The following is a 25,184-nucleotide window of genomic DNA, read 5'->3' as shown; positions in this document are numbered from 1 at the left end:
GTCAGAAACATTCCGATTAAGGAGCTAATCACAATTATTATAAGAAAATGAGTTCATAGGGACATAAGACAATTATGACAATCAATGGTGTTCCTTATTTCTTTTTTTTTTTTACATGGGCAGGCACCGGGAATTGAACCTGGGTCCTCGGGCTTGGCAGTCCTTATTTCCTAAAGTCCCTTGATTCGGAACAACTGTTTTGAGATACAGTCCTCACAGACACTTTAGCCAGTCACATAAACTAATTATGAGTGTATGGAAAGGCAGTGTGGAGAAAGGCAAACCCAAATCAGAACTGAGAGGACATAAGGAGCACGCACAGGAAGAGAGGCTGCACAGTGTGATGAACTACCATGGGCTTTATGCTTTAGAGTGACCAGATATCTGTTTGCTCAGATCAGTTCCAGTTGACACCTGTTACTCTCTAAAAAACGTTAGGACAACAAATCATATGGTCACCCTATTTACAGTCTAACAGGTTTGAATCCTGGCTCTGACATTTACTAATTTTGTTGCTTTTGAGCAAATAACTGACGCTTTCTGTTTCTTCCCTTAAAAATAAGAAAAACACATGCAGAGTAGTTTGAGATTAAAAAAAAAATACATAAAACTTCCCAATATGCTGTCTGACATATGTTAGATGCCTCAATAAAAGTCCCTATTAATTTTACCTATGTCAAAATTATTTTCAACTCATTGGGCAAATAACAAGAAGGGATATATTCATTTTTCCTAAAATTAAAAAGTTCAACACAGGTATTTATTGGCCATATTCTAGAAGACACATGATGCAAATACAACTTACCCTTTTTTTCTCTGATTTTACTTCATTCTTTAAAGGGAGTGGCCTTAGAATAAGAAAGAACCCAGTAATAGGAGCTAGTAATACCTATATACAAAATGTACCTTAATCACTTTCAAGCTGTGAATATAAGGCCAAATTACTTAATGTTTCAAAGTCTCAGTTTTTACTGCAGAATGAAGAAAAAATCCCCACTCTTACAAATTGTTAAGATTTAAGAGATTTGAAAGTATTAGAGGACTGTTAAGAAACTAAATTTATGGACATTAGCTAAACTTAAAAATTAACACAATTGGTCTCTTTTTCTTTCTTTGTTTTTTTAAACTGGCTACAATATAGCTTTACTATTTTATGTTATTTAACAGTGATACAGATGACTGTTATTAATGGAAGGGTATATAAGGGTATGGCAAATTGCTGCATCTTCTATAAATGACTGGCATTTACAGAAAGATAGTTTTACATGGGCAACCATTCACACAATGCTTTACTTGTCTCTTTTCCAATGATTTGAGTCAGAATACCTCTGTTACACAAGCATACCTCCCAGGCAGACCTCAGATCCAGGTAAAGGTAAATAACCACAATCATAATATCACAATCACAATAAAGTAACAGCTACCAATACATATTCTGCTTACTATGTTCCAGGCTTTTCTAATAAGGTAGGCAGTATTAGTATTCCCTTTTTTTTAAAATTGAAACTGAAGCATAGTGAAGTTAAGTGAATTGCCCAATATTAGATAGCTTGTAACAGGCAGAGCCGAGTTTCAGCTTCAAAGTCTACACTTTTAGCCACCACATTATGTGGCCTCAATTTTGCCAATCTGGTATATAAAATAATTAGACAGGGTTTTTATGATTGGCCTGGGTGGTCAAAGTGTCTGATACTGGTCTATAGACAATAAAAAATGAGACAAGTCATCAGGGTGTATGTGTAGGGGGTGGAACCAGCCCACTATCAAGGCAAAAAGCCACAAACAAATTTATCCTGCCTTTTGCCACTTTTGTCAAGCATTTATAGTGTTGTATTGGAAAGGAAAAGAGTAAAAAGAAGTTTGAAAGGTTGTTTAACCCTCTTTCTATTTAAACCCCTTTTAGAATGTCACTGTCAGGTCTGGATTGGATCATTATCTTGCTTTCCTGGTGTGGGGTCAACAAAATCACCCAATATTCTCCCAGCCTAAAGGCCCCTGACTTAATTTTCCTTACCCAAAGAGATGGGTCCTGGTGGGTTTAACATGTCATAAGTCTGTTATGAATTCAATCATTCAACAAGCAATGATTTACTGCCAAGTAATCTGCCAGTGCTGCTGAATGGATAAAGATAAATAAAGCATGATCCTGCTCCTCAAGAAGTTCAGTCTAGTGGGGATGAGAGATTTAGGGAGAAATATTTTAAATCAACTTGGTATGTGTTGGGGATTGAATCATGTATCTCACAAAAGGCACACTCAGGTCCAAAGCCCTGGTACTGTAGGTGTGAATCCATTTGTAAATAGGACATTTGAAGATATTACTACTTAAGGCATGCCCAAACCAAATGAGGGTGGGCCATAGTCCAATATAGTTGAAGCTTTTATAAGCAAAAGTAATTGGACATGAAAGAGGGAAGCCACCAAAGCAGGAAGCTAGAAGTCAGTGGAACTCCAAAGAGAAACAAGAAGATGCTGCCAGATGCACTGCCTTGGGACAAAAAAGCCAAGGAACCCAAAGATTGCTGGCGACCCAGAAGATACCAACCCTGGGAGGAAACAAACCTAGGCTCTGAAACCATGAGCCAACAAATTCCCATTGTGTAAGCCATACTGTTGTATGAAATTTGTTTAGGTAGGAAACTAAAACATTATAGTACAGTGGAAGTCTAGAGGAGGGAGTGGTTAGCTCTGTCTAATTAATGGAAATCTAGGAAAGGAGTGACCATATAAAATTGCCTATAAAAATGGCAATTCTCTATGTTTCAATCTAAGAGATAGCTCTGGATGGGTGAAAAGGAGGAGGAAAAGGCAGAGTATTATAGTGAAGTGCAGAGGAGACCACATTCCTTAGCTAGCTTCATGAATCTTTATGTGATTCTCATACTTATTTTACATATGGCATTAGGAAACAAAAGAAAATGTACTGCATTATGTCTCCATCTCAGAAGACTAGTTAAAAATTTAAATATCTTTTCTTGAATCCTTTACCAGTAATTCTTTTTTCAAACTACAGAATCACAAGGGTATACAAACTCCAAATCTCCAAACCATAAAATGTGTTTTATATATATATAACAACATGCTAGAAATTCTGGCACCTATCCAGCTACACACATTTCAGATTTCCTGGTTAGTTGGAGGCCATGAGACTGTGAAGGCTTCCAAAGTATAGTTATTAAAAAGTTATAATTTTGTCTGGAAATTTCCTTGGACTAGTTATGGGGTAGCAAACAAAGGTTGTAATGTCTGAACTCCTTAGATGGTCAACAGTATCTTACAGCGGCCTTGAAAAACAACTTAGCTGACAGTTTTTTTTTCAAACTCACAAAAGTTATTTCGTTATTTAACTTATCATTATGCAGCTGCTAAGCATTAAGCTAGACCTTGAAAAGACCATGCTGGTAAAATAAGTTGGTCCGTCAAAAAGCTTACTACCAATTAAGCTGTAGATTTCCTGACAACTTTGTTAACCAATGAATTCTGGCTGAGAGAAAAAGATTAGTTTTCTGCTTCAACTAATATATGTCCACTGCCAGACTCAAATTCCCTAAACTTCTAATAGCACAAACTCTTAACCAAACTAACTGCATCATATGAGAGAATAAGCAAATGTACAGAAATCAAATCAGTTGGGCCATTCCATTTGTGTGTGGTTTAGCTGACATCTCCTTTCCAACATTCCAGCCTCCACATTCCCACCCTAAAATTTCTAAAAAATACTATGTTGGAAAGTAAGTTAAGACCCCTACTGTCATCTTTTTACATCAAGGATGGTAACTTAATAGTTCTAAAGACACTAAAAGTATTTTCTAAAACAAGTATCTCATTTTCCCCATGGTTATTAAAAAACACAGTCTATTACGGAAAAAACAAATCAAAAAATAGTTACATAGCACAAGCAAATATTGGTACTGCCAGAAAATAACTTGATGCCAAGTGATACAAAAAATTTCTCTTAAGCTTCTGGGAAAGATGGCAGAGTAGACAGCTCCAGGACTCATACCTCCCACCAAAATAAGTTTTAGGCAGAGAGCCTAAAACAACTATTTTGAAACTCCAGAGGCCAGAAGAGTACTGTACAGCATCCAGAGAAGAGCAGAAGAAACAAATAAATTATGGTAAAGAACTGTAAATTGCCCTCTTGACATGACAGCTACCAGTATCCATCCCCTACTCTTGCAGCAGGTAGCTGAGGGGTCCAATTCCTGGCTAGCTATTAGTGACAAAAAGGGACATAAAAATACTCCTCTCTAAGAGGAGGTGGCTGAGGGGTGGGGGGCATGGGTGAATGCTGACCAGGGCTTTTAATTAGCAAATTGGTATCACTTGGTTCCAGGCTTTAAGGGTAGCTTTTGTTTCAACCCGCCCTGGACAAAGGTAGTGGTAGTCATTTTCACAACCTTCCTCAGACAGAGGCAAGGAAGAGGAGCTCTGAGCACTTCTTCAGGGCTGCAGGGTACACATAGTAGATGGGCTGCATTTGCTGGGTAGGCCTGGAAAGCTCAGCTTCAGGGAACCATCAGAGAAGCTTTTGGAGCCCTTTCTGATCCCCTTCCCACACACTCTGGAGCAGGACTATACCCCTTCTAGGTTCCCTGGCCCTGTTTTGGCTGACAAAGACTGACTTGGGAAAGTCCTCTCCCAGGTGACACTCTCCCCAGAATTTGCACTCCAGGCATAAGTAACATGAAACAATGAAAGGAATATAAGAAAAATATAGAGACGGACAGTCTTAGACAATGACCTACCAGTGTCAAATACCTGGGAGAGCTATTTTCTCTTGGGAAACAGAAGGGACAATCAAATTCCTGTAAAAAGGGACTCTAAAACAACTTACAAGCAAAAGCCCAGGATAAGACAGAGGCTAAGAAACCCTGCAAACTACATTCCCCTTGGGTATACAGACCTTCCTGATAGGAGGGCTGAAGCTCAAGAAAATCTCTGAGGATGAAGAAACCAAGGTGGCAGAAAAGGGATCTCAAGGATTTAGTTCATCCTCCAGGGCAGCTAGAAAACAACAAGAAACCATCTGAAACAACTGGGGGCTCTAGAGACCAGAAGAGCACCATACACCATCCAGGAAAGAGCAAAGGAAAAGACTGATAAATTGCAGTGAAGATCTGTGGGTAGATCTCCTCATGCTGCAGAGTTGGTGCTCACCCCCTACTAGTATGGTAGGCCACCTCAGGAGCCACTCCTAGACTTCTGGAAACAGAAGTCCTTTTTCCCAAGAACAAGAGTGAAGGGCTCAGCCAGGTACTAACTGCAGCTTTTGATTAGCAAATTCAGATTGCTCAGTTCCAGCTACAAGGACAGTTAAAGTTCAGGAGAGAAAGGAGCCAGCCATTGCCAGTTCAACCCCATCCACAGCAGGGGTAGAAACAGGTCTGACTGAGAGATAAAGTGCCAGTTTAGGGCTGCAAGGAATGGTCTGCTGATGGTGGCCAGCTCTTCCTCAAGAATGAGGGGTTGGGAGCGGGGGGCATGGCCCAGGGAAGACTCTGGCTTTTAATTAAATGAATCAGATTGCAGAGTCTGGGATCTAAGCAATAGTTTCAACCTACCCCAGCCAAAAGCAGCTGGCAGTCTCTATATGAATCACATCCTTGACAAGGACAGAGGTGGTTGACAATTAAAGGGAAAGTACAACCTCTAGGACTATAGGCAACAGTTGGCTGGAAAATGCCACCTGTTGGACAGGCGAGGAAGGCAAAGATTCAGGGCACTGTCGAAGAGAAGACTGGTATCTTTCTGGGTCTCCTCCCCAGGGTGCTTTGGAACTGAAATACCCACCTTCATGTGTCTCTGGGCCTGTTTTGACTGGGAAAAACTGATCTGGACAAGTCTGCTCTGGCAGCACCCTCCAGCCAGAATTAGGCCTCCAGATAAAAGCAGCCAGAGATAAGAAAAGAAGTATTATAAGTATTTAGAGGCAAATAAAAGTAAACTAAACGGATTAACATTTCCAAAGAAGGATAAGGGGAAAGTAAGCTTTTTCCTGGGGGTGAAAAAATTACACAAATATGGCAATCTCAAAAACTGTACTGCATATCCTGGGAAAGAATCAGATGAAAAAGAGCTATTCCAAAGGTCTAAAATAAGTTAAACTAAGTATCAAAGAGGAGTTTAGCACAAAGTCAATCAACAAGAAAACGCTAGGCAAAAGAAAGAAACAGACCCCCAGAACAAACTCATTAAGAAAATAAGATGCCTAGAGACCACCAAAAAATAACAAGCCATAATAAGAAACAGGAAGATAGGGCGTGAAGGAACAGATCAAAACTTAGACAAATGATTTAAAACAACTAATAAATGATGCCAAATTACTTTCCTAAATAAATTCAAAAGAGATAAAGAAAATATGGCAAAAAAGATAAAAGGCTATGTAGAAGACACAGGGTGAGCATAAAGAAGAATTTAAAAGCATGCAAAAAAACTTACAAAGCTTATGGGAATTAAAGGTACAAGAGAAGAGATTAAAAATACACCAGAAGCATAAAACAGCAGATTTGAACAGGCAAAAGAATAAATCAGAGAACTAGAGGGTAGGATATACAAAATCTTAACAGACAAATGAACAGATAGTGAAACCAATTTTTGGAAAAAATTAAGCAGAATCTCAGGGAATTGAATGACAGTAAGAAGAGCACAAACAGACACAGTATGAGTGTCCCAGAAGGAGCAGAGAAAGGAAAAAAGTGACAGAAAAAATATCTGAGGAAATAATGGCTGAAAATTCCCAGCTCTTATAAAAGACATAAATGCACAACATATTCCAAAACAGAATAAACTTTAATAGATCTACTCCAAGACACATACCAATCAGAATATCAGATGCCAAAGACAAAGAGAGAATTCTGAAAGCAGCAAGAGAAAAGTGAGTCATCATATGTAAAGGATGCTGAATAAGACTAAGAGCAGATTTCTTGTCAGAAACCACTTGTGCTGGTTTGAAAACTACTATGTACACCAGAAAAGCTATGTTTAAAACCTGATCCAATTATGAGGGGCCAGACCTATTGTTTAGGGTGGAAACTTTTGATTAGATGGTTTCTATAGAGACTGACCCACTCAACTGTGGATATGACCTTTTGATTAGATGGAGAGGTGACTCTGCCCATTTAAGGTGGGTCTTGATTAGTTTACTGGAATCTTTAAAAGGGGAAACATTTTGAGAAACCTCAGAATTTACAGAGCCAACACGAGACCCAGACATTTGGAGATGCAGAAAGATAATGTCCCCAGGGAAGTTGTTTGAAACCAGAACGCAAAGATCCCAACAGATGCCAGGCACGTACCTTTCCAGTTGACAGAGGTGTTCTGGACCCATTGGCCTTTCTTGAGTCAAGGTATCTTTCCCTGGATACCTTGCTTTGGACATTGTTATGGACCTAGAACTGTAAACCTGTAACTTTAAAAATCCCCTTTTAAAAGCCATTCCATTTCTGGTATATTGCATTCAGCAGCATTCGGCAACCTGATATACCACTGAAGTGAGAAGGCCATGGTATAACATATTTAAGATACTGAAAGAGAAAAACTATCAGACAAGAATTCTATATTCAGTGAAACTATCCTTCAGAATGACAGTTATGAATATTCACAGATAAACAGAAACTGAAAGAGTTCATCAACAAGAGACCTGCCCTACAAGAAATACTGAAAGGAATTCTACAGGCTGAAAGGAAAAAACAGGAAAGTACAGAAATGAAGATTATCTATAAGAGTAACTAAAAGGGTGAAAAAAAAAGAACAATATATGACATAAAACAAAGGATAAAATGTTGAAGTAGGTACTGTCTCTTTGGTAATAATATTGAATGGTAATGTATTAAACTCCCCAATAAAAAGACACAAATTGAGAGAATGGATAAAAAATATGATCCATCTATATGCTCACCTTAGAGCCAAGGACATAAAAAGCTTAAAAAGTGAAAGTGTAGAAAAAGATATTCCACACAAAATGTAACCTGAAAAGAGCTGGGGTAGCTATACTAGTATCAGACAAAACAGGCTTTAAATGCAAAATTGTTAACAGAGATAAAGAAGTGGTTCATATATTATTAAAGAGGCAATACACCAAGAAGAATAACAACCATAAATATTTATGCATGAGGGAGAGATACACCTACAATAATAGTTAGAGATTTCAATACACCATTCTCATCAATATAAACAGAACATCGAGACAGAGGATCAATAAGGAAACAAATTTTGAACAGTATGATAAGTGAACTAGACCTAATAGACACATATAGAACATTGTAACCCCAAACAGCAGGATACACATTCTTCTCAAATACACACCGATCATTATTCAGGATAGACCACATGCTGGATCACAAAACAGAACTCAATAAATTTGAAAAGACAAAAATTATACAAAGCACTTTATCTGATCATAATGTAATCAAGATGGAAATCTATAATGGGCAAGGAACTGGAAAATTCACAAATATTTGAAGGTTAAACAACACTCTCTCAAACAACCAACGAGTCAAGAAGAAACTGCAAGAGAAATCAGAAGATATCTTGAAATGAATGAAAATGAGAACATAATATATCAAAACTCAATGCAGTGAAGGCAGTGCTGAGAGAGAATTTCTAATCCTAAAAGTTCACATTAAAAAACAAGAAAAAGCTAAAATCAAAGACCTAACCTGAAGGATTTAGAAAAAGAACAAACTAATCCCAAAGCAAGCAGAAGGAAAGAAATAATAAAATTAGAGCAGAAGTAAATGAAATTGAGAACAAAGAACAAGCAGAATCACAATTCAAAAACTGTTTTTTTTAAAGTTTTTTTACTGTAAAATATAACATATATAGCAAAGCAAAGAAAGAAGAAAGCAGTAATTTTCAAACCATACTTCAACAAGCACCTACAGAACAGATTCCAGAGTTTGTCATGGGCTTCCATTCCATCATCTCAGATTTTTCCTTCTAGCTGCTCCAAAACACTGGAGGTTAGAAGGAATATTAATATAGAGATTCAGTAGTCATACTCATTTGTTAAATCCTATTTTCTCTGTTATACCTCCTCCATCTCCATTAATCCCTCTCCCACTCCACAGGGATCCTTAGGGAATGCCTGTTCTGACTCTTTCATGCTGAGAAGGGGTGTCCACACTGAAGGAAAGGGGGTTGCAATCAATTGATAATTCTGGAGAGGCTGGTTCCTCTAAGTTTAAGGATTTATCTGACCTAGGAATCCCCTGGGATTTATATGTTCCAGGAAGGCAAATCTAGAGCATGAAACCTTTGCAGAGTCTCCATTTGAACCCCAGGTCCTCTTAAGAGACAACAGGAGTAAAGTTGATGGGGTTTAGCAAACTATGACCATAAGAACTATCTAACTGCCTGTTAACTATTGGCCATAGCATGCGTTTTTAGTTTTCCCCCATATTCTTCTACCATTGGCTTCTTGTCCATTACTGAACCACTGAAACAGTTCATGTGAGAACTTAATTATAATCATATATTTAGGGATACATGGCATTATAAATCCCCTTTCAGTCATATTTACCTTCAATATGGTAATGTTCTATAAATCTGCTAATTAATTTTCATCACTTCTAGCCATTCCCTTGCATTTAGATTCAATCTCTCCAGGTCTGCTATACTCTAGTGTAACCTCTGAGATTATCTTTAACAAAGTCATAATAACAAAATCATATAGTATCTGTCCTTTTGTGTCTGACTTATTTCACTCAGCATTATGTCCTCAAGGTTCATCCACATTGTCATGTTTCAGGATATCATCTCATCTTACTGATGCATAATATTCCATCATACATATATACCACATTTTGTTTATCCACTCATCTATTGATGGGCACCTGGACTGTTTCCATCTCTTGGCAACTGTGAATAGCGCTGCTATGAACATCCATGTGCAAATGTCTGTGTCACTGCCCTCAGCTCTTCTGGGCATATACCGAGTATTGTTGCTGCCAAGTCACAGGGTAACTCAATATTTAGTTTTCTGAGGAATCACTAAACTGTTTTCCACAGTAGCTGCACATTACACATTCCCACCAGCAGTGAATAAGTGTTCCAATTTCTCCACATCCTCTCCAACATTTGTAGTTTCCTGCTTGTTTAATAGCAGCCATTCTCATAGGTGTAAGGTGATATCTCATTGTCATCTTAATTTGCATCTCCTTGTAGCCAGTGAAGATGAACAGCTCTTCAAGTGCTTTTTAGCCATTTGGGGACTAGTTTTTAATAAGTCATGTTGACAGCTGAAAAGGGAAAGAGGTCTGATGGGGCCATAGGGTCAAGAAAGGCTTTTTGAAGGTGGCAGTACATTTTTGCTGGTTGACGTCCTCCTTACAAACTGTTGGTCAAAGAAATCTTAAAATGTTTTAGACTACTTAGACTCCCCATACCTGTCTAACTGGTGACCTCACCAGTTGTGTCTTTTCAAGTAAGCCTTCATGATGTATCCTGGGGAACAATTTCACAATAAGAGTTTTTATAGTTCTGTTAAATGTGGGGGGCAAAAGTTTTATGAGCGATCACTTAGATTAAGTGTAGCAGCTTGACTGAGCCAATTAGATACAGACAAGGAGAAACAGGTGAGCCACAGTATTTCTTTAAGATCAGGTTCTATGTCTTTCTTCAAATATAAAAGAGACTGGAGAATTTAACTATCATATGTAGTATCCGACATTCTATGACACAAGTCCTCAAAATCAGAGACTTTGAAAAATGACACCAAGTTGTTCATTTACTTACTGAGGCTTAATGTGTCGTGATGGTCAGACACTTCCTCATGCAAGTAAAGGTTTCTGGCTTCCTTTGCAACTAAAAAATAATATCCTCCTAACTAATCCATCTATGTGTTCCAGAGGTATGCCAGCTAAAAGAAAAAGTCAAGGTAAAGACATCATTCTTTTGTGAGAGGTAACTGAGGAAAAGATCCCTGCAGGTCATGTTCAGTAGAGGAGCAATGACACAAAGAGCCATGTAAGTCTTCCCAGATATCCAGGCTTTAATTATATTCTACTCTGTGTATCAAGTAATCTTTATAATCTATAAAGGTTTCAAGTGGTCTGAATAGTTCTATTCAGTTGATGACAATTATCTTGTCAGGCAGATTACATAGTATAATTTTAAAAAATCAGCATTCTCATTTATCAGCCTCTTGTCTATTTGACAGTCAATCCCTGAAAAGTTCATCTGTTCCGTATTAGATGCCATATTTGACAGTGAAAGGAAGTTAATAAAATCTCTAACAATGAACTGCCAAAGAGATATCTGATCACATAAATATCACAATTAATTATAACAGTGATTAGGTTTTATTTTATTTTTTTTGTTTGTTGTGTGACTAGGTTTTAAACAGACTGCCTCCTAGGGAGATTTTAATAGAAATTTGAATCACCTAAAAGTTCTAAAATATCATCTTTCTTTAAAAAGAAATTCAAGATTTGAGTAACAGATTTACTGCTGCACACACTGCAAACTTATCAGTAAAGAGGTAAATATCAGTATAATTGTTCCTTAAGCTTGAATGCATAAGGGAGCAATAAAATAGATAATAAATCTCATTTGAGTTGATGGACTTAAAAGTCATTCCATCTGTCTTTGGTCCCAGCTCTGGTGTCCTGATGAATTTCTAGAATAGGATTCATCACTGGGGTCCATCCCCAACTGCTGCAGTAATTGTAAGGAAACTGCTACTTTTTATTATGGGCTGCCTGACTGACACTTGGCTTTACATTCTGAGAATATCTCCTCTGTGGATAGTCCTCCCCAGAAGGACCAAGATGTGTGATAAGATCTCTCTGGTAAAAGTTCTGATTCTCTGAAATTTTTCTGACTAACTGTTAAAAATCTCAGATGTTGGAATGGAAATGCCAGATGGTATTGGGTAACCTTGGGTCCAATACAGATTATACCAAGGTCCTTGGTTAACACACTTATTGACTGGTTCCAGGATTTGTGGTGATTCTTCAAAACAACTTGACCTGGATATACCAGAACCCCCAGACTTTCTGACAGGACCATTCTGAAGGTCTTCAATGTAGTTCTGTCTTTCTAGGCAATGGCCTTGGCACCTGCTGAATAATTCAGTTGTGTCATCTGGCCTCATGCTTTCTGCTTCAATCAAATATGTGCAGACAAAATAGCCAATTCTAGCCAATTCTATTTAAACCATGGGTACAGTGAACCTCAATAAGTTTTCATTATCATTATTTTCTATCAAAAATCCATTAAAAGTACATTTGAATTTTAAAATAGTGTCATCATCAGGCACCTTATGCCCAACTGTAAAAACCTTTAAGCAAGGAATAGTTTCTGGTAAATTCTCTGGTTTATAATAGCACTGTATATATGTTAAATCAATAATCAGTCCAAGTTCTTCATTATGTTGTTGGATTTTGTTAAAAAGATCCAATGGAGGAAAACATTCTTCTGGAGCAAGGTTCCCTTCAAACCACTTTTTCAAAGGAACTTTGAAAGCAATGAAACAAGTCTCAGGGATCAACTGTCCAACTCGGAGATAGTTTTTCTACCTTTCAGGAATGTGGTTTCCTTTACCCTTTGGGTGAGAAGCCTGCAGAAGGGATGCATCCTTGGCCATGGCCACAGCAGGGATGATGCCAGTGACTCATGCGGGCCCCAAGATGCAGTCCTACCAATGCTAATAGTACTAAGGTAGCCAGCTTCCCTACCAGAACTGTATGGGCCCAAAAACTGATTCTTTGAGAAAATAATAAAATTGACCAACTCTTAGGACAGACTGACAAAGAAAAAAAAGAGAAGAGGCCAAAAATAAAATAAAAAATGAGAGGAGGACCATTACTATTGACCCCACAGAAATAAAAAGGATCATAAGAGGATACTATGAACAATTGTATGCCAACAAATTAAGCAATTTAGTTGAAATGGTCAAATCCCTAGAAAAACACAAATAACCTACACTGACAATATAAGAAAAGACGACTTTATCAGATCAATTACAAATAAAGAAATTGAATCAGTCATTAAAAACCTCCGAAGAAAGAAAGCCCAGGCCCAGAGGGCTTCATAGGTGAATTCTAACAATCATTCCTAGAAGAAATAATACCAATCCTGCTCAAACTCTCCCAAAAAACTGAAGATAAGAAGAGAACACTCCACAACTCATTCTAAAAGCCAGCAACACCCTAATACCAAAGGCAGATAAAGACACCACAAAAGAAAAAAAAAATTCAGGCCAATTTCTCTTATAAATATAGATGCAAAAATCCTCAACAAAATACTAGCAAATTCAATACAACAGCACATTAAAATAATTATACACCATGATCAGGTGGGATTTATCCTGGGTATCCAACGTTGGTTCAATATAATAAAATCAATTAATGTAATACACCCCATTGAAAGAAAGAAGGAAAGAAAAACACATTATCATCACAAATTGATGTAGAAAAGGCATTTGACAAAATACAGTACTTTGTCTTGACAAAATACTTACAATACTAGGAATAGCAGGAAACTTCCTTAACATGAAAAAAAGGCATAAGTGTAAAGCCCACAGCTAATATTGTAATTAATGGTAAGAGACCAAATTCTTTCTGTCTGAGATAAGGAACATGACAAGGATGCCCACTGGCACCACTGATATTCAAAACTGTACTGAAAGGTCTTGCCAGAGAAATTAGGCAAGAAAAAGAAATAAAAGTCAACCAGACTGGAAAGGAAATAGTAAAACTTTCTCTATTCACAGATGATATGAACATATATACAAAAAACTCTGAAAAATGTACAACAAAGCTCCTAGAGGTAATTAATGAATTCAGCAAAGCAGAGGGGTGCAAGATCACCACTCAAAAATTAGCACCATTTTTATACACAAGCAATGGACAACCAGAAAGAGAAATTGAAAAAAAAAAAAAAAAAACTTCCATTCACAACAGTAACTAAGAGAATCAGATATCTAGGAATAAATCTAACCAAGGATGTAAAGGACACAGAAAATTATAAAACACAACTGAAAAAAATTGAAAAGACCTAAATAAATGGAAGGATATTCCATGTTCATGGACTAGAAGACTAAATAACATTGAAATGTCAATACTGACAAGAGGTGGGGCAAGATGATGGCTTAGTGAGTTGTGGCATTTATTTCCTCCTTCAGAACAGTTAGTAAATAGCCAGGAACTGTACAGAACAATTGCTGGGGCTACATCAGTGACTGGACACACTGAGTACATCAGTCAGGACCAGGTGGACTGTCTGAGACCCCACACAGGACTTTAAGTCTTTCAAGCCGTGGAGGCCAGCATCCCTCCCCCATGGAAACGGCCGGCTGGATTCCTGAGAAGAAAGGAAACAGATTTTACTAGCAGTAAGGGTTTAGGTCAACCAAGCTCCAACTACAGAATCGATTAACTAATTCTAACTACTAAAAATAGGCCTTCAGCACAGGTAAACCTCAAATACACACTAAAGGTACTAGGAGTTTTTGCCTCACAGTGAGGGAGTGGGAATGAGGGAAACAAAACTAAACAGAGGCTTTTGGGGTTGGGCAGCACAAAATATAGGAAAAGGGCTGGAACCCAAGAAAGAAAAGGGGGCACACAGAGCCTGGAGATACACAGAGCCATGAACTAAAGCTCTTGATTGACAAATCTGAGGAACACAAGTCCCACTCTGTGAAGTTCTTTTTTCTACTCAACAACTCCTTAAATAGAACTGGAAGCCTCCTTAAAAAGAACTGGGAGCAAGGGCAGAATTAACACTGTCTGAGAGGCAAAGTAATTACTCAGGTAAAAGGAGTTAATTCCATAAAGGCTGTACCTTCCTAAACAGAAAGTAGGGGCCTAGCTCAAGTGGAATCCCTCCTTCAAGGAATTCAGGTCCCAGGGACTGGAGAACTGAAGCTATTAATGCCAACCTACACCCTCACTGCTGTCTCAAACACGCACCCAGCAGGAAGAGTCTGCTGAAATTAAAAGCCCCACATCACTTAACCTTGGTGGGAAGCTGCAGGCAGATAAGCCACACATACAGGAAGGGTAGGAAAAGCACAGAGTCCAGAGCCTTCAGAGGAAAGTCCGTAAACCTGCTGGGTCTTACCTCAGGGAAAACTGATGCTGGGAACTCCTTACCCCTGAAAAGATGTTAGCCCGGTCTGGGAACATATGACTGGGGCCTATAATGTTTGAGGATACCAGTCTCAAAAAAAAAAAGAGGCACCATATAGGCAGGGCAGGAAACAGAACAACAAGAATAGTAAAATTCTGATCAGTTAAACAGAACCTATGCTAGAGGTCTAGCATAAGTTGAATTGAATATCAAAGAACAGATAGAGAACAAAGCCATCCAACAAGAAAATCCAAGGTAAAAGGGGGAAAACAACCTTCAGAATAAACTAATTAAGGAAAATCAAATGTCTAGAAGCCAGCAAAACATAATTCATATTAGGAAAATTGAAGATACAGCCCAAGCGAAAGAAGAAACCAACAATTCAAACGAGATACAGGAGCTGAAACTAATTCAGGATGTTTGAACAGACATAGAAAATCTCATCAAAAATCAAATCAATAAATGGAGGGAGGATATAAAGAAGACATGGGGTGAACAAAAAGAAGAAACTGAAAGTCTGAAAAACCAAATCATGGAACTTATGGGAATGAAAGGAACAATAGGAAAGATGAAAAAAAAAAAATGGAAACCAACAATGATTTGGAGAAGCAGAAGAAAGGATTAGTGAACTAGAGAACTGGACACCTGAAATCAACACGCAAAAGAAAATATGGGGAAAGAACGGAAAAATATGAGTAGGGACTCAGGGAATTGAATGACAAGATGAAGCACATGTATATACGCCTGTAGATGTCCCAGAATGGAAAGAAGGGAAAAGGAAGAAAAAGTCTAATGGAAGAAATAATCATGGAAAAATTCCCATCTCTTATAAAAGCCATAAAATTAAACATTGAGAAGTACAGTGTACCCCAAACAGAACAATCTAAATAGACATACTCCAAGACACTTACTGATCAGATTGTCAGATGTCAAAGAGAAAGGGAGAATTTTGAAAGCAGCAAAGAAAAACAACTCATCACATATAAGGGAAGCCCAATAAGAGTATGTGTGGATTTCTCAGGAGAAACCATGAAGGTGATAAGGCAGTGTTATGATATATTTAAGATTCTAAAAGAGAAAACTGCCAACCAAGAATACCAAATACAGTAAAATTGTCCTTCAAAAATGCGGGGGAGATTAAAATATTTTCAGACAAATAATCACCGAGAGAATTTGTGACCAACAGACTGGCTCTGTAAGAAATACTAAAGGAAGTACTACAGGCAGATAGGAAAAGGCAGTAGAGAGAGGTCTAAAGAAGAGTATAGAAATGAAGACTAGCAATAAAGGCAAAAAGAGAAAAAAAAAATTCGGTATGTGTTCTAGTTTGCAAGTTGCCAGAATGTAAAACACCAGAAACACAACAGCTTTTAAAAAGGGGTATTTATTAAGTTGCTAGTTTACAGTTCTAAGGCCATAAAAATGTCCAATATTAAAGCAAAGCTACAGAAATCTCCAATCTAAGGCATCCAGGGAAAGCTACCTTCACTCCAAAAGACTGATGACGTTCAGGGTTTCTCTCAACTGGAAAGGCACATGGTGAAAATGATGATATATGCCAGATTTCACTCCATGTTTCTTGTTTCATGAAGCTCTCCCAGGGGCGTTTTCCTTCTTCGTCTCCAAAGGTCTCTGGCTGTGTGGGCTCTCATGGCTCTGAAGCTTTTTCCAAAATATTTCCTCTTTTAAAGAATTCTAGTCAACTAATCAAGACCCATCTTGAATGGTGGAGTCACATTTCCCTCTAATCAATGGTTAATACCCATAACTGGGCACATCATATCTCCTTGGAGATAACGTAATCAAGTTTCCAAACATCAGTGCTAAATAGGGATTAAGAGAAATGGCTGCCTCCACATGAAGGAGCAGGATTAAAACATGGGTTTTCTGGAGTACATAATCCTTTCAAAATAGCACAATATGACAAATAAAATCCAAAATGCAAAATGGTAGAAGAAAGCCTTTACAGTAATAACATTACATGTTAATGGATTAAACTCCCCAATCAAAAGACATAGACTGGCAGAATGGATTAAAAAATAGGACCCATCTATATGCTGTCTACAGGAGACTCATTTTTGACTCAAGGACAAAAATAGGTTGAAAGAGAAAGGCTGAAAAGATATTTCATGCAAACAACAATCAAAAAAGAGCAGGAGCAGCTATACTAATATGAGACAAATTAGACTTCAAATGTAAAACAATTAGAAGAGACAAAGAAGGACACAATGTATTAGGAAAAATTCAACAAGAAGACATAACAAACACAAATATTTATGCACTAATCCAGAGTGCTCCAAAGTACATGAGGCAAACACTGACAACATTGAAGGGAGTAATAGACACCTCTACCATAACAGTTGGAGACTTCAATCCCAAGCTCTCATCAATGGATAGAACATCTAGACAAAGGATCAATAAAGAAACAGAGAATGTTAATAATACAATAAATGAACTGGACTTAACAAGACATTTACAGAACATTACACTCCACTACAGCAGGATATATATTTTCCTCAAGTGCTCATGGATCAGTCTTAAGGACAGACCATATGCTGGGTCATAAAGCAAGTCTTAATAAATTTAAAAAGAATGAAATCATACAAAACACTTTCTCAGATCATAATGGAATGAAGCTGGAAATCATTAAGAGGCAGAGGGACAGAAAATACACAGATATATGGAAGCTAAACAACACACTCTCAAACAACCACTGGTTCAAGAAAGAAATTACAAGAGAAATAAATCAGTACACATCTCAAGGAAAATGAAAACACATTAAAATTTACGGAATACAGCAAAGGTAGACCTGAGAGGGAAATTTATTCTTAAATACCTATATTAAAATAGAAGAAAGAGCAGAAATTGAGGAATTAACTGTTCACTTGAAAGAACTAGAGAAAGAACAGCAAACTAACCCCACAGTGAACAAAAGGAAAGAATTAAAGATTAGAGCAAAAATAAATGAAATTGAGAACATGAAAACAATTGAGAAAATCAACAAAACCAAAAGTTTGCTCTTTGAAAAAAATCAATAAAATTGATGGACTCTTAGCTAGACTGACCAAAAAAAAAGAGGATGAAATAAATTAAATCAGAATGGAAGAGGAGACATAACCACTGACCTCGCAGAAATAAAGGACATAATGAGAGGATACTGCAAGGGACTATATGTTAACAAACAAGACAACATAGATGACATGGACAACTTTCTAGAAAGGCATGGACAACCAACATTGACTTGAGAAGAAACAGATGATCTCAACAAACCAATCACAAGCAAAGAGATTGAATTAGTCATCAAGAACCTCCTCAAAAAGAAAAGTCCAAACAGATGGCTTCACTATGTGAATTCTACCAAGCATTCAAGAATTAGTATCAGTCCTTCAAATTAGTATCTTCAATTTTTTGAAGAAAAAAATTTTTTCTTCAAAAGAAATTGAAGAGGGAAAACTACCTAACTCATTTCATGATGCTAACATCACCCTAATACCAAGGCAAGACAAAGATACTACAAGAAAAGAAAATTACAAACCAATCTCTCTAATGAATATAGATGCAAAATTCCTCAATAAAATTCTTATAAAAATGAATCCAGCAACACATTAAAAGAATCATAACCATGATCAAGTGGGATTTATTCCAGGTATACAAGAATGGTTTAACATAAGAATAAGAAATTCAATTAATATATTATATCAACAAATCAAAGCAGAAAAACTGCATGATCATCTTGATTGATGCAGAAAAGGCATTTGACAAAATTCAACAACCTTTCTTGAGAAAACACTTCAAAGGATAGGAATAGAAGGCAACTTCCATAACATGATAAAGGGACTATATGAAAAACCAACAGCTAACATCATTCTTAATGGGGAAAGACTGAAAGCTTTTCCTCTAAGATCAGGAACAAGACAAGGATGCCCACCGTTACCACTGTTATTCAACATTGTACTGGAAGCTCTGGTCAGAGCAGTTAGACAAGAAAAAGAAATAAAATGCATCGAAATTGGAAAGGAAGAAGGAAAACTCTCACTGTTTGCAGATGATATAATACTATATGTCAAAAACCTTGAAAAATCTACAGCAAACTACTAGAGCTAATAAATGAGTACAGCAAAGTGGCAGGGTACAAGATCAACCGCCCAAAATCATTAGTGTTTCTATACATTAGTAATGAGCAATCTGAGGAGGAAAATCAAGAAAAAGACTTCATTTACAATTGCAATCAAAAGAATAAAATATTTAGAAATAAATTTAACTAAGGATACAAAAGACCTATAATAAGAAAACTACAAGAAATTGCTAAAAGAAATCACAGAACAGGTAAATAAATGGAAGGGCATACATACTATGTTCATGGACTGGAAGACTAAATACAGTTAAGATGTCAATTCTACCTAAATTGATTTATAGATTCAATGCAATATCAATTAAAATCCCCAAAACTTACTTTACAGAAATAGAAAAATCAATAACCAAATTTATCTGGAAGAGCAGGGTGCCCCGAATAGCGTAAAATATCTTCAGAAAGAAAAATGAAGTGGGAGATCTCACACTACCTGACTTTAAGGCATATTACAAAGCTACAGTGGACAAAAGAACATGGTACTGGCATAAAGATAGATACACTGACCAATGGAATTGAATTGAATGTTCAGCTACAGACCCTCATCTATGGATAACTGATCTATGATAAGGCAGTTAAGCCAACTCACCTGGGACAGAGTAGCCTCTTCAATAAACAGTGCTTAGAGAACTGGATATCCATATGCAAAAGAATGAAAGACGATCCATATCTCACACCTTATACAAAAATTAACTCAAAATGGATCAAAGACCTAAACATTAGAACTAAGACCATAAAACTTTAAGAAGAAAATGTAGGGAAATATCTTATAAAACTTGTAATACGAGGCAATTTCACAGAACTTAGACCCAAGCACGAGCACTGAAGAAAGACAAATGTTAACTCCTCAAAATTAAACACTTTTGGGCATCAAAGAACTTTGTCAAGAAAGTAAAAAGGCAGTCTATATAATGGGAGACAATATTTGGAAACAACATATCAGATAAAGGTTTAGTATCCAGAATATATAAAGAGATTCTTCAACTCAACAACAGAAAAACAACAACAACCCAATTCAAAAAATAGGCAAAATACATGAACAAAAATTTCTCACAAGAGGAAAAACAAATGCCTAAAAGGCACAAGAAAAGATGCTCAACTTCACTGGCTATTAGAGAAATGCAAATCGAAATCACAATGAGACATCATCTCACACCCACTAGAATGACCATTACGAAAGAAAACATAAATGACTAAGTGCTGGAAAGGATGTGGAGAAAGAGACACAATTATCCACTGTTGGTGGGAATGTAAAATGGTACAATCTCTCTGGAAGGCAGTTTGGTGGTTCCTCAGGAAGCTAAGTATAGAACTGCCATATGATCCAGCAATACCATTACTCGGTATCTATTCAGAGGACATGTGAGCAAGAACACAAATGGACATTTGCACACCAATGTTTATAGCAGCATTATTTACAATCCCAAAGAGATGGAAACAGCCCAAATGCCTATCAATGAATTAGTGACTGAACAAGTTGTGGTATATATATACGATGGAATATTAAGCAGCTGTAAGACAGAATAAACTTATGAAATATGTAACAACGTGGATGGATCTTGAGGACATTATGCTGAGTGAAATTAGCCAGAAATAAAAGGAGAAATACTGTATGGTATTACTAATATGAACCAATACTAATGAGTGTACTTGGAGAACTGAACTTAAGAATACAGTTTATAAAGAAAGAAAAATAGGGTAGAGAGTAGGCGATTGGTGCTAAAGTAATACAAACTGTGTAACAGGACTGACTGTAAAAGTTCAAAAACAAATAGTTCAATACTACCTGATTGTAGTACAATAATACAAGTACATTGAATGAAGCTGAATCTGAGTATGATGGAGAACGGCTGGGAGCATGTATAAAACCAGAAGGGAAGGATAAAGACTGAGGTAGTATAATTTAGGAATGCCTCGAGTGGACAATGATGGTGATTAAATGTATAAATTAAAAAAGGTTTTTGCATGAGAACAACTGAATGTCAATGTGTTGAAAATAGATGGTATATGGGAAAGTACAATCAATGCAAGCTAGGGTCTATAGTCAACAGTAACACTGTAACATGATTTCACTGAATATAGCAAAGGCATTATACCAAAACTAAATGTCAACAGGCAGGGGGCATCCGAAAGGCATACAGATTTTTCATGGAAGAAAAAGAAACATCTTCAGATAGAGTAAAGTGGTGAAGACATAACTATACACTTAGGGTGGACTGCATAATGTGTGAATAAAACTGTTTAAAAATGAACAGAGAGAAAATGCAGAAGAAGAGATATACCCATTCATTGTCTGTAGGGAAACTGAGATGTACAGCCCCTTGGAGGGCAGTGTGGTAGTTCCACAAGAGGCTAGGGTTGTTGTGCCATGATTCTAAACCCCTTCACTCAGTTTATTCCTGGAGGAACAGGAATAGACATTCGCACACTGGTGTTTATGGTGGCAATGCTCCAGATCCACAATGAATGCAGATGACCTAACGGTACAAGGACAAAGGAATGGAAGGGGGAACTATGGTATATACATACAATGGACTAATGAGCAGCCCTAAGAAAGAATGAAGTTGTAGGACATGCAACTAGGTGAATGAACCTTAAGGACTGTATGTTGAATGAAATGTCAAGAACAAAAAGACAGTTATCATGCCTCAATTATCTGGACTAACAATATAAAAACTCAATGAACTAAAGTCAAGACCAAGGTTTATCAGGTTGGGGCCTAGACTGTAAGCTGTTACAGCAGTCACATATATTCAGGAGGTGTAACTGTTAATTCTAAATTCTGAGATACTGAGCTCTTTGTATATAATATTTATCTGACACCTGACACTCAGAGTTAGAGCTCTGAAGCTATGAAATTCAGCAGTGCCCCATACAGGAACTGTTTAAAAAGTTGAAAAAGCAATCAGACCTTGAGTAGAAACATGAATGAAGCTGATCTGAGGTATATCAGAATACAGGGTAAAGGACGATATCATCCATATTTTAAAACTTCAACTTCCCTGTGAAACTAAAGAGAGATATGTTGATTGGGTACAAAATCTATATTTTGGGTAGTGCATTTCCTAATTTAACTTGTATGGTTAGTTTAGATGAACACCGTCAAGTATATGGAATCTTGAACAGGGTGTGAGATTTTGTTGGTTTGTCCAGGTTAGTGTGATGCCCTATAATCTGGGCAGTGAATACAAAATATTTGGAAAGTCCTCTTGGGGGACTGCAGAGAAAGGAGGAAATATTCAGCTTCCCATTTTAAGAATTTCTGATATTCTCACAAGCAGTGGGGACAGCCAAATCAATAGGCCAAGCCCTCGATTTTGTGGTTCCCTCCTGTGAAACCTATTCCTGCAAAGGATAAGCTAAGCCTACTTAAAATTAAGCCTAAGAGTCACCCCTTGAGAACCTTTTTGTTGCTCAGATGTGGCCTCTCTCTCAGTCAACTTGGAAGGTGTACTCACTGTTCTCCCTCCTACATTGGACATGACTCCCAGGGGTGTAAATCTCCCTGGCACAAGTGGGATAGAAATCCCGGGATGAACCAGGACCCAGCATCAAGGGATTGACCAAAATGGGGAAGAGAAAAATGAGACAGAATCAAGTTTCAGGGCTGAGAGATTTCATACAGAGTTAAGAGGTTATCCTGTAGGTTATTCTTATGCATTATATAGATATCCCTTTTTAATTTACAGGGTATTGTAGTGGCTGAAGGGAAGTACCTAAAGCTGCTGAGTTATTTCAGTATTCCTGATTTTTGAAGACAACTGTATACAGATATAACGTTTACAATGTGACTGTGTGATTGTGAAAACCTTGGTTCTAATGCTCCTTTTATCCAGAGTATAGACAGATGAGTAAAAAAAAATGGATAAAAAGTAAATCAATAACAAAGGGGACAAAGGGTAAAATAAATTGGGTGGATGGAAATACTAGTGGCCAATGAAAGGAGGGCAAGGTGTATGGTATGTACGAGATTTTTCTTTTTTCTTTTTACTTCTTTTCCTGGAGTGATGCAAATATTCTAAAAAATTATCATGACGATGAATACACAACTATGTGATATTGCGAGCCACGGACTGTATACCATGTATGGAATGCATGTGTGTGAAAATTTCTCAATACAAATATTAAATTTAAAAAAGTGCCAATATTACCCAAAGCAATTTATAGATTCAATGCAAACCCAATAAAATTTCTAACAAATCTTTTTTACAGAAATATGAAAGCCAATAACAATATTTACATGGAAGGGTAAGGGATCCCAAATAGCAAAAGCCATCCTGAAAAATAAGAATGAAGTTAGAGGACTTATTTCCTGGTCTTAAAACTTATTACAAAGCCACAATAAAAAAAAATTTGCTTGGTACTGCCACAAGGACACACATATAAACCAATAGGATAGAACTGAGAGCTCAGATGTTAGCTCTCAAATTTATAATGTTCGACAAGGTGGCAAAGACATTCAATTGGACAAGAATAGTCTCTTCAACAAATAATTCTGAGAAAACTGGATCTCCATTCGCAAAAAAAAAAAAGGAGGACCACTACCTCATACCATATACAAAATCAACAAAAAATGATTAATACAAGAGCTAGAACCATCAAACTCCTAGAAGAAAATGTAAGGAAGCATCTTCAGGACCTCACATTAGGGAATGGTTTCTTAGGCTTTATACCCAAAACACAAGCAAAGAAAGAAAAAGTACATAAACGGGATCTCATGACAATTAAAAACTTATGGTACTCAAAGGACTTTATTATGAAAGTAAAATGGCAAGCTACTCAATGGGAGAAAAAATTTGGAAACACATATCTGATAAAGATTTAATATCTAGCATATATAAAGAAATCCTTCAATTTAACAGCAAGAAGACAGAACAACCCAATTTAAAAATGATTAAAACATTTGAAGAGGCATCTCTCTCTAAAGAAGATATACAAATGGTCAGAAAGTACAAAAGGACACTCAACATCATTAGCCATTAGGAAAACGCAAATCAAAACCACGATGAGATAGTATTTCACACCCATTAGAATGGCTGCTAATAAAAAAAAAAGGAAAATAAGTTGAAGAGGATGTGAAATATAGGAACACTTTTTCATTGCCATGTAAAATGGTACAGTTACTGTAGAAAACAGTTTGTAGGTTACTCAGAAAGCTAAGTATAGAGCTACTACATGATCCAGCAATCCCACTGCTAGGTATATATCTAAAAGAATTGAAAGCAGCGTTTCGGACAGTAATTGCACACCAATGCTGACAGGGGCATTATTCACAATTGCCAAAAGATGGAAGGAATTCAAGTGTCTGTCAACTGATGAACTGATAAGCAAAATGTGGCATATACGTACAATGGAATAATATTCAGTTGTAAAAAGGATGAGTAAAATAAGCCAAACACTGTTTTGTAAAAATTAGAATAAGCAAACTTATACAGTCAGAATATAGAAGATATATTCTGATATATATATAGAAGACAAATATAGAAGATATATTTGTCTGTCCCCACCTTGTCCAGGGAACAAGGTGGGGACAGACAAAAGGAAGTTAAGGCTTAAAATGTACAAGGTTGCTATCTGGAATGACGGATATATTTTGTGAATGCAATTAAGAACAATGAAATATATATATGTATATGATTAAAAAGGGAAATATTTATTGTAAATATGGTAACAAGAAAAAAATTTTTTAAATGTTAGCTTAACATAAGGAATGAAACAGCTTTTCCTTTAAGAAGGGGGTCAAATAATTTTCAATTATAGATTAGCCCATGAATATTTAGGTGTAAATGCTTGCTTTCCTAGTTTCACTATATACCTCTTAATAGTTCTTTACTCCATATTTCAAATAAAAATTAGCAAACCAAAAATTCCTCTTAGCTCGGGGATAAGCACACTCTTTCTGTTATAAAGTAGAAAGTAGTATTTTAGGATTTGAAAGTGTCATTATGGTTGTGTCACAACTACTGTAACCTAGTAT

General features: G+C 36.8%; 1 protein-coding gene and 1 pseudogene across 6 annotated transcripts in view; both read right to left on the bottom strand.

The window, feature by feature from the left end:
• The window catches only part of ZNF451 (zinc finger protein 451), a 142,552-nt gene that overhangs the window by 11,812 nt on the left and 105,556 nt on the right, over positions 1–25,184 (bottom strand). For 3 of the 6 annotated variants that reach the window (XM_077162153.1, XM_077162158.1, XM_077162154.1), the window contains one exon: positions 17,236–17,480. The exons of the other annotated variants lie outside the window; for them this stretch is intronic. In XM_077162153.1, the coding sequence (XP_077018268.1) occupies positions 17,353–17,480 (128 nt within the window). In that variant the 3' untranslated portion in view covers positions 17,236–17,352. Of the gene's footprint in view, positions 1–17,235; positions 17,481–25,184 lie in introns of those variants that run through there. 6 annotated transcript variants of the gene reach the window in all.
• On the bottom strand, positions 15–16,291 carry LOC143684812 (RNA/RNP complex-1-interacting phosphatase pseudogene; annotated as a pseudogene).

The sequence above is a fragment of the Tamandua tetradactyla genome, chromosome 5 (genome assembly GCF_023851605.1).
Source record: "Tamandua tetradactyla isolate mTamTet1 chromosome 5, mTamTet1.pri, whole genome shotgun sequence".
Lineage (NCBI taxonomy): Eukaryota > Metazoa > Chordata > Mammalia > Pilosa > Myrmecophagidae > Tamandua > Tamandua tetradactyla.
This window is presented reverse-complemented; position numbering and strand designations above follow the sequence as displayed.